General features: G+C 35.1%; 1 protein-coding gene across 1 annotated transcript in view; it reads left to right on the plus strand.

Annotated features, from left to right (window-relative positions):
- Nucleotides 1-6,566, plus strand: part of LOC149204871 (PGR5-like protein 1B, chloroplastic) — a 226,711-nt gene extending 220,145 nt beyond the window's left edge. The window contains exon 11 of the mRNA XM_089394817.1: nucleotides 6,531-6,566. Coding sequence (XP_089250943.1) covers nucleotides 6,531-6,551 — 21 coding nt within the window. The 3' untranslated portion in view covers nucleotides 6,552-6,566. The remainder of the gene's footprint in view (nucleotides 1-6,530) is intronic.
- Nucleotides 6,567-15,874: the final 9,308 nt, after the last annotated feature.

Here is a 15,874-nt window from a genome sequence, read left to right on the forward strand (position 1 = left end):
CTTAATAGGATGTTATAGGATTGTGTTATGATTTCCTTCTTTATTATTACATTCTCAAAGAGAAAAAACTTACAAGTATTAAATATAGTAAAAGCATCTTCTATTTATCACCAAAATTTAAGAAAAATTATATATATAACATTGAATAAAATCATAACAAATTCATTTTAAAAGATCTGTGTGATATCTAACTACATTTTTTAGAAAAAAAGAATTTGACTGAAAATTGAAAAATATTTTTCACCTTAATCTATTATTCAAAAACTATACCTTTTAAGATTTATCAACTAAAAACTAAATATATTTAAATTATAATATTTTGACATACCATTGTGAAATTTTCAATAAAAATTATATTTATTTTGCTTATTGAAAATATATAATCAATTGATGATTATCCATTCCTATCTTTAAACTCTCGTTTAAAATCAATCATATGAAAAAAAATGTGATGATTATCCATTCCTATCTTTAAACTCTCATTTAAAATCAATCATATAAAAAAATTTGTGAAATATTAGTTATATAATAAGGTTAAGAAAGACTCGAGTATTCAAAATATTGGAATGTAAAGTGCGTCAGCGAAAACAACAAAATAATAAGAATCTCATTCCTTTTAAGATGGATTTTAAGATCTTGAACTTCATATCGTGGAAGTTTTCAAAACAGATAAGAAAACGTTAAAGAAAATGAAAAAAATTCATCATGAATATTTAAGTAAAAAATATTGACAGTAGGAAAGTAAAAGGAAAAAAAATGGAGTTGTTTAACAAGGCAGAGGAATTGCCTGGGCAAAAGTGGCCGGAATCCGTGCAAAAAAAAATTATAAAATCTTGTAGAGGCAGTGTTTGAATCGTGTTTTTATAATGGAAATGGATTCAACACCATAAAAAATGTCTAACACACCTAAAATTTTGAAGTTGAACAACTGTAACTTGGATTTACAAAAACAAGATCAAAAGCGATTTCGGCGAGGTATTCATTGCAGATATTTGCAATGATAGAAACACAAAGATTCATGCTGCAGAGGATGCCTCTTATCCCTTCTTCGTTGATGAAAGAATCTTCTAAATCGTCCTTGCCTGTGTTGATATTCTATTGCTATGAACTAGCTATATCATTAGAAACAACACGCTGCACACTGTTAATTTCGGACCTGGATGCAAAAAGTTGTTCTTCGTCTATCTTGAATGGAAGTAGGAAATCTATGATTGTAGCCATAGTTCTAAACACTGGTCTTGCTAACCCGTTACTGGTCTAACCGCCCAGTTAGCAAGCCCATTGGTCAAAACCGGCCAAAAACCCGGTTCATTAGCCCATTTCGCCAATTTTTACCCTAAACCGGTGCTAACCGGCCGGTTTAGGACGGAACTAGCCAGTTTTGTATCAAACCCGCTGGTTTCGTCCTAAACCAGCTGGTTAGAGGCACGCCCACTGTAAACTCCAAAAAGCGTATTGTTGACTGTGTTTTAGGGGTTTTGGGGGAAACTAAGAGTGTTTTCCCTCCAAAAACACCTCCAAGCCTTTAAGAGGCCCCTTTTAGTCTCATTTGTCTAACACCACTGATTTGGAGTGTTTGTGAGTGTTTGTGAGTTTGTTTGTGAGCTTGGAGAGTGTTGAGTTTTTGCTGAAGTAGTCATCTTGGAGTTGGAGTTTGAGCTATTTTGGAGATAGTGTGTAGCTGTCAGTGGAGTTGCCATCTTCAAGAGGAGGCTAAGGAAGCTAGTTTGCATTTCCAAGTAAGGATTTGCACTTGAAAATTCCTCATTTCACTGCTATCCATGAATTAATTTTTTTTATGTGTTATAAATTTATAAACTTCTCACTTCTATGATCTATCATCTATGCTATGAACTCTCTAGCTCTATGCTATCAAATTTTGTAGCTTGCATGTGCATTTGTTTTCCTACATTTATTTTTGGTTTTCCATGTTGCTTAGCTGCATTTTTTTTTTTTAAATGGCAGATTTCTTTGCAAGCTGTTATTATTTCAAGCAAACATGGCTCCAAAAGGAAAGGACAGTGCATGGGCTCATTGTGATGTAATTGATGGAAAAATGATATGCAAATTATGCCATAAATCTATTGGAGGTGGGGGTATTCTTAGGTTGAAACAACACTTGGCTGGGATAAGAGGCCAAGTAAAGCCATGTGATGCACCAAATGCACTATTAGGTCCTATTAGGGCAGAATACATTTCCAAGCTTGAAAAATTTTATGAGGATAAGGCTAGGGAGAAGGCCATCCAAGATGACATTGCAAGGAAGAGGGAATTATTAGAAGCCATGAAAGAAAGTGGGTTTGATGATTATGAGATTCAAGACTCCTCTTCTATCCCTTCCACCAATGACCCCTTTCACTATGTTCATCCTTCTTTTGGCCAACCATCAAAAGGAACAAAGAGAACAAACATCCAAAGTTATTTCTCATCTTTTACCAACATTGCCTCTTCTAATCCCACTTCCTCCCAGCCAAGTTCTCAACCCACTTTGGATCAACATTGGAAAAGACAATGCAAAGAAACTTCTCATCAATACATTGCTAGATGGTGGTATGGTTCAGATATCCCATTTAATGCTGCTCGCTCACCTTATTACCAAGCTATGTGGGACTCTATTATAGCTGCAGGAAAGGGCTTCAAAGGGCCTAGTATGCATGACTTGAGGGACGCTCTTTTGCAAAAAGAGATATCTTCCATTGATGAGTATTTGGTTGAGTTTAAAGATTCATGGCTCAAAACAGATTGTTCCATCATGTCAGATGGATAGACCGATGGAAAGAACCACACTATCATTAATTTCCTTGTTTCTTACCCTCAAGGAACCATGTTTTTGAAATCAGTTGATGCATCTAATCAGGTAAATGATGCAGCCCTTCTATTTGAGCTTTTGGATAACATTATTCAGGAAGTTGGAGAGCAGCATGTTGTGCAGGTCATCACTGATAATGCCTCAAACTGTGTTTTTGCTGGAAAGATGCTTGAGACCAAATATAAGACCATATTTTGGACTCCATGTGCTGCACATTGCATAGACCTCATGCTTGAGGATATAGGCAAAGTGGAGTAGGTAAAAAACACTGTAGAGCATGCCAAGTGCATTACAAAATACATTTAGAACCACTCATGGGTATTGAGCCTAATGATGAAACGCACTGGGGGCAAAGATCTTGTTAGGCCTGCAATTACGAGATTTGCAACTCACTTTCTCACGTTGCAATGTTTCAATGGTCAACATAAAAACTTGCAGAAAATGTTTTCCTCTGAAGAATGGTTTGAATCTCGGTGGGCTCGTAGACCAGATGGAAAAGACACCAAAAAGAAAGTGTTAGACACTTATTTTAGGAAAAAGTCTCTAGAGCTTGTGAAAATTACCGAGCCCCTTGTTAAGGTGCTAAGGTTGGTGGATGGGGAAAGATTGGCCATGGGCTTCATTTATGAGGCTATGGATCAGGCAAAGGAGTAGATACGAGCAGCTTACAAGGACAGGTTAGCTAAATATGGCCGTATATGGGAGATCATTGATAACAGATGGAACAATCAACTCCATCATCCTATACATGCAGCTAGGTAAACCCAAAGTATCACTATAAAAATCGGCTAGGAGATCTGCATGATGGGGAGGTCAGAGATGGATTGATTGATTGCTTGGAGCGCATGGTCCCTAGCCATGCAGACTAGTTGGAAATACATAGACAGCTTACTGTTTTCAATATGGTAGGTGGTACTTTTGGCAAAAACTTGGCAAAGATGGCAAGAGATGTGGACCAACCAGGTAAGCAATTCCAATTTCCAATTTGTTTTTCTTTTCAAGTTAAAATTGTTTACGTTGTTTACAATTCAAATTATAAACTAAGTTACTAATTAATGTCTTTTTCTTTACAGCACATTGGTGGGAGTCATTTGGTGGCCAGTGTCCTCAATTGCAAAGGTTTGCAATTAGAGTCCTCAGTCAAACTTGCAGTGCTTCAGGTTGTGAGGGCAATTGGTCTGTTTTTGAGCGCATACACATGAAGAAGAGAAACCGTTTGGAACAAAAACGGTTAAATGATCTTGTTTTCATGCAATACAACCTTCGACTGAGGAGGAACCAAATGATGAGCAAAACACCTGATCTAGATCCCATTGTGTTGGACGATATTGATCCAACATCAGAATGGGTGGAGGAGACTGAAGATCCTGTGTTTGAGGCTGATTTTGATATCGACATGGCTTTAGCGGGGGATGAAGCAGATTATGTGGTGGCATCAAAACCAGGATCAGTGGCGGCATCAAGGAAAGGCAAAGAACCAATGGAAGGCACTAGTCGTGCAGGTCGACAAACTCGTGCTTCCATTAGGTCCACTTCTATTGTCATTGGTGGCATTGATACTGAGGTTGCAGATCAGGCTGAGGCATCCTCAGACTCTGAACCAGAGGATGTCTATGTAGCTCTTGATGATGATCCTGTGTCTAGTAGTGGTGATGAACTTGATTGATCATGTGTACACCGTAGACTTGTAGTAGGACTGTAGGCCAATGGCCTCATAGCTTGCAACATTGTTTTTGGACTTTATAGGCCATTTAGAGCCTCATTTCTTATGTATTTTGCTATTTTGTCGATGATATGTATTGCACTCGGTGCCATTTTGATATATTCACCTTTACATGGTATATAAATGAGCAAACTTTGCATATTTTGTCTCTATTGGCTTGGAATCATGGTTTTACATCTTAAAAAAAGTTTTGTTTCATTAAAAATTAATTATTTAATGTATTTTTATAAAACCGGTTCGTTTAGACCAAACTAAATCTGGTCGGTAAACCAGTTCATTAAGTGGACCGGTCCGGTCACCGGTTTTAGTTTTAAAAACATTGATTGTAGCTAGTTCCAACTTTGCAGCTATTCTTTCCTCCAGCTGAGCACGACACTCTAAGCTCGTGGTCCAAGCGAGAGAATAATGAAGAATCACAAATAAGAAGCTCACAGGAAGAACATCATTGTCTGGGGGAAGAAGCCTGACGATGGAATCGATAACGCCTCTCTTTTCAAATCTTGAAAACACGTGAATTTCTTCGCAATCCAAAGAGTTATCATGAAAATTGCGTCTGTAATCGTTGGCCCTCAAAATGTCAACGATCCAATGATCTACTTAAAAAATATCACTCGACCAATGAGTTTCTCCGGCATTTCCCGCCTTCGAATACAGGCAATTATCTATCCAAAATAATCAAACAATAGTGTCAACAGATCATTTATCCACTAGTTCTCACAACTTTCCACAGAATTGCCTTCGTTTCGCTGATATCTTGTTCCAAAAAGGCCCTTTAGTACCCTCATAGAAATAGCCTCAACGCGGCTACTTACAATAAGCATTTCTTCAGCCGAAGGATGAATATTTTTACAGTTTCAGAGAACTTCAATCGCGTCTTCTTGGTTTTTCAATATTACTTAGTTGAAATAAAATTCAATTTTCTTGCAAATATTACCTTTACAATACTCTTCCGTCATCTCTAAAAACTCTGTCGTGCATATGAAAGTCACAATGTTGAAATGATTCATGAGAATTGAGGAACCGTAGCAGTAAGTTGCTATCATTTCAAAAATTTATGCCCCTCCAGCGAAGGTTTGTGGGAGATAAATCTCGTTCGCTTCAGAAAACCACTTCTGGAAACCAATGGAAACTAGTCATTCAAAGCAACCGAAAAAGATCAGGATTTTAAATTGTATGTTTCCAAAATGAAATTCAATCAAATTTGAGATGAAAATCACCTTGTGAAGCTTGAAACTGTGGCCTTTAATGTACACTGTAATAGTTGTTGGACACCCTGTGGTTTCAACCCATGACCAGACGCTTCATCGCAGAATCTCTTGACTAGCCGTGTATACGATGGCATTACGATCGCTTTCGAGTAAAATGTAGGGGCCATCTTTGGGGAAAGCTAGATTCATGCCATTGTCACCTGTGTTATTCATCGCATCCCTGAAAGGGTTTGATGAACAACGACTTCTTCATGATCTTCATATATGGTATCCACAACACCAACTCGCCAGCGGATGCTCTCTTCTGTCCTCCCATCATGATCAGAAACACTGCCGTAAAAATCCTCAGGGCAGATAATCAGATCGTCCATGTCAACTTATGCCAACAAATCTTTTAAAAACCTACCAAATATTGGAAAAGCGTGGCAGGGGCTTTCACATTTTCTGCCTTGGAAAGGTGCAATTCCATTCGAGGCAAAAATATTATAATCTTATTTTGCTTTGAATGCAGCAGCATAGCAATTTCGAAGCTTATTCTGGTCGGTTGTGATTGCATGTGGGTTGCATCAGGATTGACATGGAAAAGGGCGTTAAATGAATGAATTGTGCTACTCCCTCACACATCTCATTGTCTTGTATTAATGTAATTTGTACGCCTATTAAATGTCATATTGCTCCCCTGTGATAATTTTGTTTTATTTGTTTAGACTCGGTCCCTCCTCCTGACCATTTTATTTGTAGGAGGAGCTAGGTTAACCAGATTTACAAGGTATCTGATATTTTTATGTAGGCCGACAGGGTGGGTGGGTGAATATCCAGGTAACTGTTGATGTTCGTGACATGTCTAGTCTACTGCCTTCACTGAAGTTTGCAACTACGACTATATATATTGGAAATTTCCTGATATTAATGACGTTTTTAGGAAAATATAGACAATCAATAATACGTTTTGGGTAGCTCCAAACACATCAGTGAAAACGGCCATTAAAGAATTTTGAACATCAAATACGGGGAAAATGCCTTATGACGGGCATTTTTCCCGTCAAATTCCATGTCAGAGATCCACCTTCAAATACCATTCAAAAGTGCATAAAAGTCAGAATGTTCTAGAAACTTTTGAAGTTAAGAGCAGAATATGATAAATTTTAAGAAGTTTTGTTTTTTACATTAGAAGTTTTGTTTTTTACATCAAATGCTTTGATTCTTTACAAAGGGAGTTAGTTCGTTCTGGAGATTCTTTGGTGCTTGTTATTGTAAACAATCAAACCATACTAATCAATTTTAAAGCATCTTAAAATTTAAATTGATCTTTTATTTGGATTAACATTTGAAACCTTATACTCATTTAAAATTGATATTTCATTCGGATTAACATTTAAAATCTAGATTGATTTATTTATTGTTATAAACATAATTATAAATATAAATAATATTAAATTATTTACTTAAAAGCTAAGAAGTAGGTACCTTTTTAACTCGTGACCCATCAATGCTATAAAGTAAATTATTGCAATGATTATTGCATAATCATATTTATTTATTTTATCAATCAATACTATTTTTATCATATAATTTTGTTTAACATATACAATAAGGACTTATTTTTATCATACAATTTTGTTTAACATATACAATAAGGACGGTTGTTAAAGTGGTTATTTATTTTATCAATCAATACTATTTTTATCATACAATTTTGTTTAACATATACAATAAGGACTGTTGTTAAAGTGGTTATTTATTTCATCAATCAATAGTATTTTTATTATACAATTTTGTTTAACATATACAAAAGGACTGTTGTTAAAGTGGTTATAGTGTTGTCTTTGTCATCCTTCATCATTCTTAATGGGATTTGCTACGACTCTTGGCATTTTTTATTAACTTGTCAACTTTATCTGTCTTTTCTATTAGTTTATTAATTTTTTCGATTAACATTTTTTTGTCCTTGCGCTACTATAAAATTATGGATGGAAGGCAAGTAGAAGTACATTTGCGCTACTATAAAATTATGGATGGAAGGCAAGTAGAAGTACATAAGCTAGATGATGAAACCACAATAACATACAACGCAGATTCAGACCATGATGATACACCACAAAAATCATCACTAGCTTCAATCTTATGTGTTTAGCCAAATAGAAATGAAGACAACAACCTCAAGGAAAGATAATTACTCCAAATGACCAATTAGAACCATTGATTACAAAATATGTTCCACCACATCTTAGAATGGAAAGGATCCAATCTTTAAGGAAAAAGAAAACAACTCTAAAAATCCACCAACAACAATGACATGGCAACCACAACCTAAGACCCTAAGGCTTAAAGGGGTCATCAAAGGTAGAAATGTCACAATGCTCGTAGATTTTGACAGTATTCACAATTGTATAGACATTGGTGTTGCTAAACAACTAAACCTTTTGTGTATCCCACCAAGAATCTCATCGTGATGGTTGCTAATGGAAAAATGTTCGAAGAAGTAGTAGAAAATGTCACAGGGTAGCAATTCAAATACGAGAGATGTAACTATGAACAAAACTCTTCACTCTACTGCTTGAAGAGATGGATATAGTGCTAGGTGTGGAATGGTTGATGCAATTGGGAAGTTATACTACAAACCTTGAAGAACAGTTCATGGAGTTTAATTGGTAAGGACAACACTATAAACTATATGGTGTTAAAACTTCCCCTCTCAAAAAGATACAAACAATACACATGAACCTCACCAACACTCAAAGTGTGAACAAAGTCAAACCCATAGACACATATAAACTTCATTTCACCATGGAGACATGCCAAACTAGAGAAAATTATGTCTTTTATGCTTTTAGGAAAAAGCGTTCCTTGACAAAGCGACAATGTTATTGAATCGAAAGGCTCATTCTACAGCCCAGTGTGAGAGTGATGTATAATTTTATTTGTTCTCAATGTGGAGTTGACACGTATCCCTTAAAAAAAAACAAATAATGTAGACTATAATTAAAAAAGAATATATATATATATATATAGAGAGTTTTACTAAGTATTATAAAACGTAGTCTCACTCTAATTGTGCTTGCTTTATTGGTTCTTGATATTACAACCCAATACAAAGGAGAAATGGTAAAAATATTTTACTCTCTCTCAGAGATATAAATAAAATATTTCCATGTCCATATGAAATAAGATAATTTTATATCAACTTTTAAAACTCTGTTAAAGTAACTAAAAAAAAAAAAATTGATATTATTTATATTTTTATATTTCAATTGGATACGTAAATAAATCATTTTAATATCCATATTAACTAATTTAGTTTGTACCATAAATTTAATGTGGATAATGTAATTTATAAATAAAATATCAGAAAGTTCATGTTAACTAAATTATTTCATGGGTACATATTTAAACATTTGTCCTAAAGATCCATCACTTAAATGTATTGATTAATATTAGTATTATTTGAGATTGGTTAGTGTTTAATAATATTGAATTATCATAACATCAATTCATATATATATATTCCAACGGTTTGTCTTTTTTACTTTTGACCTAGTTCTTTAGTTCTTTGACTCCTTCCTCTTTTTATATCTATGTTGGATCAAATTATCTTCATCTAATTGTCCTGATGATGAACCGTATTAGTTGGTTTGAAACGCATCTTTGACAATTGATACATTTATGTGATGGATTTGGAAGATAGATGTTTAAATAATTCTACTCACAAAAGCCTTCATTCAGATAATTTAAATATTATATTAGCGTTTAAAATAATAATAATAATAATAAAATATTTATATATTGTATAAAGTAATTGAAGAATTAAATTCTTATTGTTATAGCATTTCAAGTATCATTCTTACATTTTGACCCTTTTATTAAGGGTTAATTTTGAATTGAGCAAATATTTGTTGGAATTGCATATTTAAGCTATTTTATTCCATGTATTCAAGGGATTTTCAAAAGGTTGAATCCATTTATGCATTCAAAAATGCAACTTAAAAAATGAAAAAAATAAATAAATATATATATATATATATATATATATATATATAAAGAAAGAAATTATTTTAACGTCCACGAGGCTAAAGATAGCCTATGAGGCAAATTACTTCTTCATCTATTTGATGCATTCGACCCTTTTTCTGTGAAGCTTCAAAATAAATGCTCCCAACTTCTCGACAAACCCCTCGCTAAATAGATTATCCCAAGAGCTAGTTGCCAGCATATCTGCACAACTCTCCTGTTGTCTTTGAAGACCTCACATTCTAAATTGAATTTTTTTCTATTTTTTTTTGGTTTCCACTTTTCCGGAAGAACAAAAAATGCATACTCTTTCCTACCACACTTCTTTTGGTCTTTTCCAACGCCCTGTTTCACAACAGAGTTTATGAGAATTAGTCCTTAACTGAGCAATAAGAATTTTGGCTCTCCAAGAGATATTGGCCTCTATGTATGCTTTTGGCTGATGACTATGAGTGGGATTAAACACTTAAATATAGTATTTATTTTTTCTTCCTGGCTCATTATCCCAAGTACGCTTGAAAAACTTTTTCATAACAAAAGCTTTTATCTCTTTGCTATTTATAGGACACGTGTTCAAGCAAATACCCCATTTAATAAACCATTTGTTATTTTGTTGCATCCAAGTTTTTTCTCTCTTGCACAATCTATCATTAAATACAACCTTAGGCCATCTACCCTCTTCCATTTGCTCATTTTTTTTCACTTAACCATCATTTATCAAGTCCCTGGAGGGATGGAATCTTTGGAGGTGCAATTTTTTTAAGTTTTGCACTATAAAAAGGGTTTGCACCTCAAGCTCCTGTTAGATTTGTGGTTAAAATGGATCTATACTAGTAAACATAATTATAAATATAAATAATACTATATCAATTAATTAAAAGTCAAGGGGCATGTACCATTTCACCTTGTGACCAGTCAATGCTATAAAGTAAACCGTCACAAGGGTTATTATATCATCATTCTTATTCATTATATCAATCAATACATATTTTTGTCATACAATTCCATTTAGACATATACAATAGGGACTATTGTTACAGAGATTCTAAGTTAACTAAAAGAAAGAAATAATTAATGATTCAACTTCAACTTAGGCAAGAGCAAGTGTGCTTAAAACAATTTAAATTTGGGTAATATAAACTTTCTCAAAAGAATTTTCTAGAAGGAAAATAACAATATTGATTGAAGAAGAGGGTTGAAGTTTGGCTTACCATTGGGCCATGGGGTAGTTTCTCTTATGGATGCTTTCTTTGTAGATGTATAGAAATTTCCTTCCACTTCGAGTTGAGAGGAAAACTTCAAACTGAGATGAAAAGAACTAGTAGCTTTTAAAGAGGGTTAAATAGCATAGAATTAAATAACCTAAGTTACGCAAAAGACTTCTCTAGACGCTCATGGAGTAACAAGAAAAAAATATGAAGTGATTCCTATCAAATACAATCATGAATTTACCTAAAGAAAATTTTTAAATGCCAAAATATATAAAAACAATTCTTATCCTTTGGGCATCTCCACCATTTTCCAAACCATTTATTGCTTCAAGACATAAATATCCATTTGATCTCCTTTAGAAACTAAGAGAAAGTTATATAATGGAAAGAGGAAGTACCAAATATGAATAGTGGACAAGCTTCTCTTTATTCTCCAACAAGAAAAATGAGTTAGAGCAATCTCTTCTACAGGAGAAGAGGTGTTCTAAAACCATCATACAAATACAATGTGCTTGGTAAAACCACGTGCTAAAAACAAGTGGTCTTGTTACCAACTCCTAACCTCCCTTTATCCACATGTTATAGACCACTTTACTAGAACATACACTTGAAGTAGTTTGATTTAGTCAAACAAGTTGAGTACTCCACTAAGTGGTCAATAAAATCCCATAGATGAGGGTCAAAGGGGGTCAAACCACCAAGATCCTCATAAATGCATCAAGATGTGTCCACACATGTGAGAAATGAAAGAGATAAGTGTGCCCTCTCTCTAAATGGATCTGGATATAATCGTGTCAACTTGGTTAAACAAGTCATAAAATCTCTCTAGAAACAAGTGACAAAATAGTATGTGGAGTCTAGTTGTGTTGACACATATATATGTGACACGCTAGCTCAATAATATATCAACACGTCCCTCAAGTATAAAATGTGCTCAAGGAAGTGGGAATGCCACTTACATGTGCTAGATAGAAATATTACAATGTAGTAAATACTACATGGAGTGTTGTGAGTTGATGTGGACACCCTGATGATGCAGTGCACATGTTCTCATGGATCCCAAGGCTGTGTGCATGGATCCCAAGATATAATGCATAAACCCCAATGTGTAGTATCCCAAACTATAATAATGAATCACAACTCCAATAAGGTGTTAGCACCAAAACAAAGATAATTTTATTTAACATAGATAGCTCAGGCTAATCATACCAAATAACCTAAGTCAACCATGGTGTTATAGTCTTATCCCTTTTACATGTGTCTTTAGAATATGACATAAAATATTTACTAAGTTTCTTAGTGAGGAATAGGTAAAAGTGTTCTAATTTGTGGAAAGGAACTAGGGGAAACTTATGAAATAATGTTTAAATTCACGAAATGATGTGTTAGGCTTGTCTCTGGTACAACTAGTCCTTTTTTACTTGGAAGCTTCATTTTGTTTTTGTTGCAAACCTATGAGAGGGAGCCCTTTTTTGTTCAATTATGCTACTTTGGAACCATTCTCATCCTGTTTTTTGTTATTTTTCTTTTAATTTCTGTACGTTCTCCTTTTCTTTTGATAGACATTCAAGTTTAGTTCTTTACAAGGTGGGCCTTAAAGTAGTGCAACTTTATTTTTCTTTGTTTTTCTTTGCTCTTTATCTCTCATCCTTTTATTTTTTTATTTATTTAACTTAGGTTTGTTTGATTTTTTCTTTGAATTCTTCATTCAAACCTCTTTGGTGACATTTTGATAGATTATTCACAAGTAGGGAATGTAATTTTTATATATGGATGGGATGGAAATATAAGGTAATTTGTGAAAAGTTCCAAGTATGGAGATGATATGATTATGTTACCCACTTTAATCCCTAGTGGTACCTGGTGACCTAGGATAAGATGCATTTATTCAAGGACAATTATGTTACCCCATGGTTTGACAAGGTAAAAATATAACATTTTTACTTAGTTATAAATGATAAAGATTCATATATAATGTCATTGCACACTTACAAACGAGTCAAAATTATCAACACCATTTCAAAGCTAGGAAACAACAAATGGAATCATACTAAAATCATCATATGTAATATCTACTAGTATATATGAGATGTAGTGTGTGGGGAGCAAGGATTGATATACCATTATAAAAGAGCATAGGTGTATGATGGAATGTAGAGGAGAAGCAAGCATGGATATGAGAGGATGGAATAGGAACCTCATACAAGCAACAACATCACACCCAATAGCGTTTGTCTCTAAGGTAGTTACCTTGAAGAGGAAATACTTGGCTCCTATTCAGAGAAATGCACTCTCGTAGAAAGAGTGTATGAAAACAATTGAATGTTGGTTTTCACATACATCCAAGCTCATAGTTTTCATATCTAACTTAGGAGACATGAGCGTGAGGGTGAATCTACCACCCTTGGTAATTGTTGCCACAAAATCTAGTAGGCCTAATGCAAAGCCCCACTAGGCAAAACGAGACCTTAGGAAAACAAGAGAAAGTGTTGCCATTGTCACCTCAACAACCTTTCTACCACTCTTTAGTGGTATTTTACCACAAGGGAGGCTTCCCTAAATTACCTAAAGGGATATTCAATTAATATAGATCAAGTTGATGGATAAGAAGTCTATAAGACAGGATAAAGCACTGACAAATCCTAGAAGGCCTACATGTTCTATGTCAAAATACAAGTGCTTTATTCCTAGACCAAATAGATGGTTGTTATAAGTTAGGGTTTTGATGATTGGAAATGATAAGGTAAACGATGTCATATAACAACCAAATAAAAGCCCTCTTAATGAATAATCAACAAAAGGAAACAAGGCCTTGAGATAGACATCAAGGATTAATTTTTTTTGATGGAGTTTTATGGATGAAAACATGCATAAACAACAAATAAAGATGATGTAATTCCTAAGAAGAGGGTTTTACCATGTAACAATGCTAAATTAGTATCTTTTATATTACTTATTGATGCAACTCCTACTTTGCGAATGATGAACATCAAACCAAACTTCACATTTATGCAATATTTCACATACAAACCCTAGTCATTAACCTTAGATGTCTAGGAACAAGGTAAAAAAGGGGAAATTTAATTGATTTAGAGAGTGATTAACATAACTTATGATTAGTGACTTATTCTAAATGGGATTAATGAAGTCTTCTATGTGAAAATTTGGAGACCCAAATTTCCACTGCAACAAGTTTCTTCTATCTGATAAATAACTGAACAAATTATTTACTGTGTTCTATGATAAATATCGAAACCAATACACTGCAACGTTTACTAATTAAATTATATGCAAAAACAAGAACTGAGCAAGAAGAAATACACAACACAAGTGACACCGTTGTTTTTGGACCAATGTCCCCAGAAAAACCCAATGTGGAAAAACCGGTGCAGCAATTGAGCGTTTGTATTATTAAGCAGTAATTTCTGAATATAATCTTTGGATGCCTTACTGACTATCTAATATAGAGAATCTGACTGACAAAGAGATGAGTGAGATATACCTCACACTATCACTAGCGATCCAATACTGATCTGTCCACTGAATGGCTAGCCCCTAGCTTCTTCTGCGTAGTTTCTGCGCAATCACTGCGTTGCTCTGCATCACAGCTTCTGGGGACTGCGTCACTCCTTTCGCTGATCGATTTTCCTCAGGAACTTCGAATTTCTACCATTTCGGTCTCACACCCCAGCTTTTGGCTCTAGAACTTGACTCTCCAGCAAATTTCAAATCTCCTCTCAGGCTCTGCGCTGCCTCAGCGTGGCTCTATGTTGCCTTAGCATGGCTCTGTGTTGCCTCAGCATGGCTCTACACTGCCCAGCATGGCTCTGCGCTGCCTCTTCTGGATCTCTCTTTGCCTCCTTTGCGGTGTATCCTTGGAACAGGAAACCTTCCTCCGGAAACTATCCCTGCCCTCACTGCAAGAAATCACCTCGATCTCTTCTCGGGCAATTGTTGCACTGCTCTCTTGAGAAAATTGATCTCTCATCTCTCACCTGATGTGTCTTCCAAATGCCCGTCAAGCCTCTTCTTATAATCTTCTCGTCGAGTAACCAACGACCTAGATTAGCTTCTAATCAATGGCTCAGATCAATTTGGTTTGATCCTCATCTTCTTCTAGAAGTTACACCCCCAGTTTAATTCATACCCTTTAATTATTTTAATTTCCTAAGTTTAGACTTAGGCCTCTATTAAAAATAATTAATTATTTTAATAAAACCTTCTCCGGGTGGAATTTCCTAAAATTATTTATGGGTATTCTGTAATACATGTGTCCTAGCCTCCCTACAAATTTTGAGGCTTAGAGCACATCCGATGCTACCATAAATCAACACTCCCTCTTAGCGAAGAATGCACTCTAATAATGCAACTTGTTGAAGCATCACCCTTCTCTGTAACATCTCCCTCTGCGCTACTGATGTCTAACATCACTACCCACCAACTACTGCACAAATGTTGCATCTGTGATGCTGCTAGCCCTGCCATTGCCAACACTGCAACCCTCTCCAATTGTTGTTGTTGCTGCAACAACAATGTAAAAACATCCAAAATATTGAACCAAAGGTGTTCAGCGTGATGCATCTGTTGCTAGAGTTCTGATTGCTTTTAGTCTCTACGTTGTCACTAAAGCCACTGCAATGTTGTTGACTCTACTCTGTGCCAACTACATCGCTTCCAACACTAGCTCTGCGTTGTTCAGACTCTGACGCTCCTAGCCACTACAACTGTCACTCTGATGCTCCTCTGCACCAACCAACCCGGTCCATCCTGCTACTTTTGATATTGGCTCCCATAGCAAGGTATTGATCCAAAAGGTGGACTCCTCAATGATCCTACCCATCTGTAGTTCTTTCAAACTACAATACTAGATCACCCCACCTCTTCCTTGGAGGTATATGGGAAATCATGGTGAACT

This window comes from Pinus tabuliformis, chromosome 1_2, assembly GCF_031772625.1.
Source record: "Pinus tabuliformis cultivar Carrire ecotype Pingquan chromosome 1_2, CPIR1, whole genome shotgun sequence".
NCBI lineage: Eukaryota > Viridiplantae > Streptophyta > Pinopsida > Pinales > Pinaceae > Pinus > Pinus tabuliformis.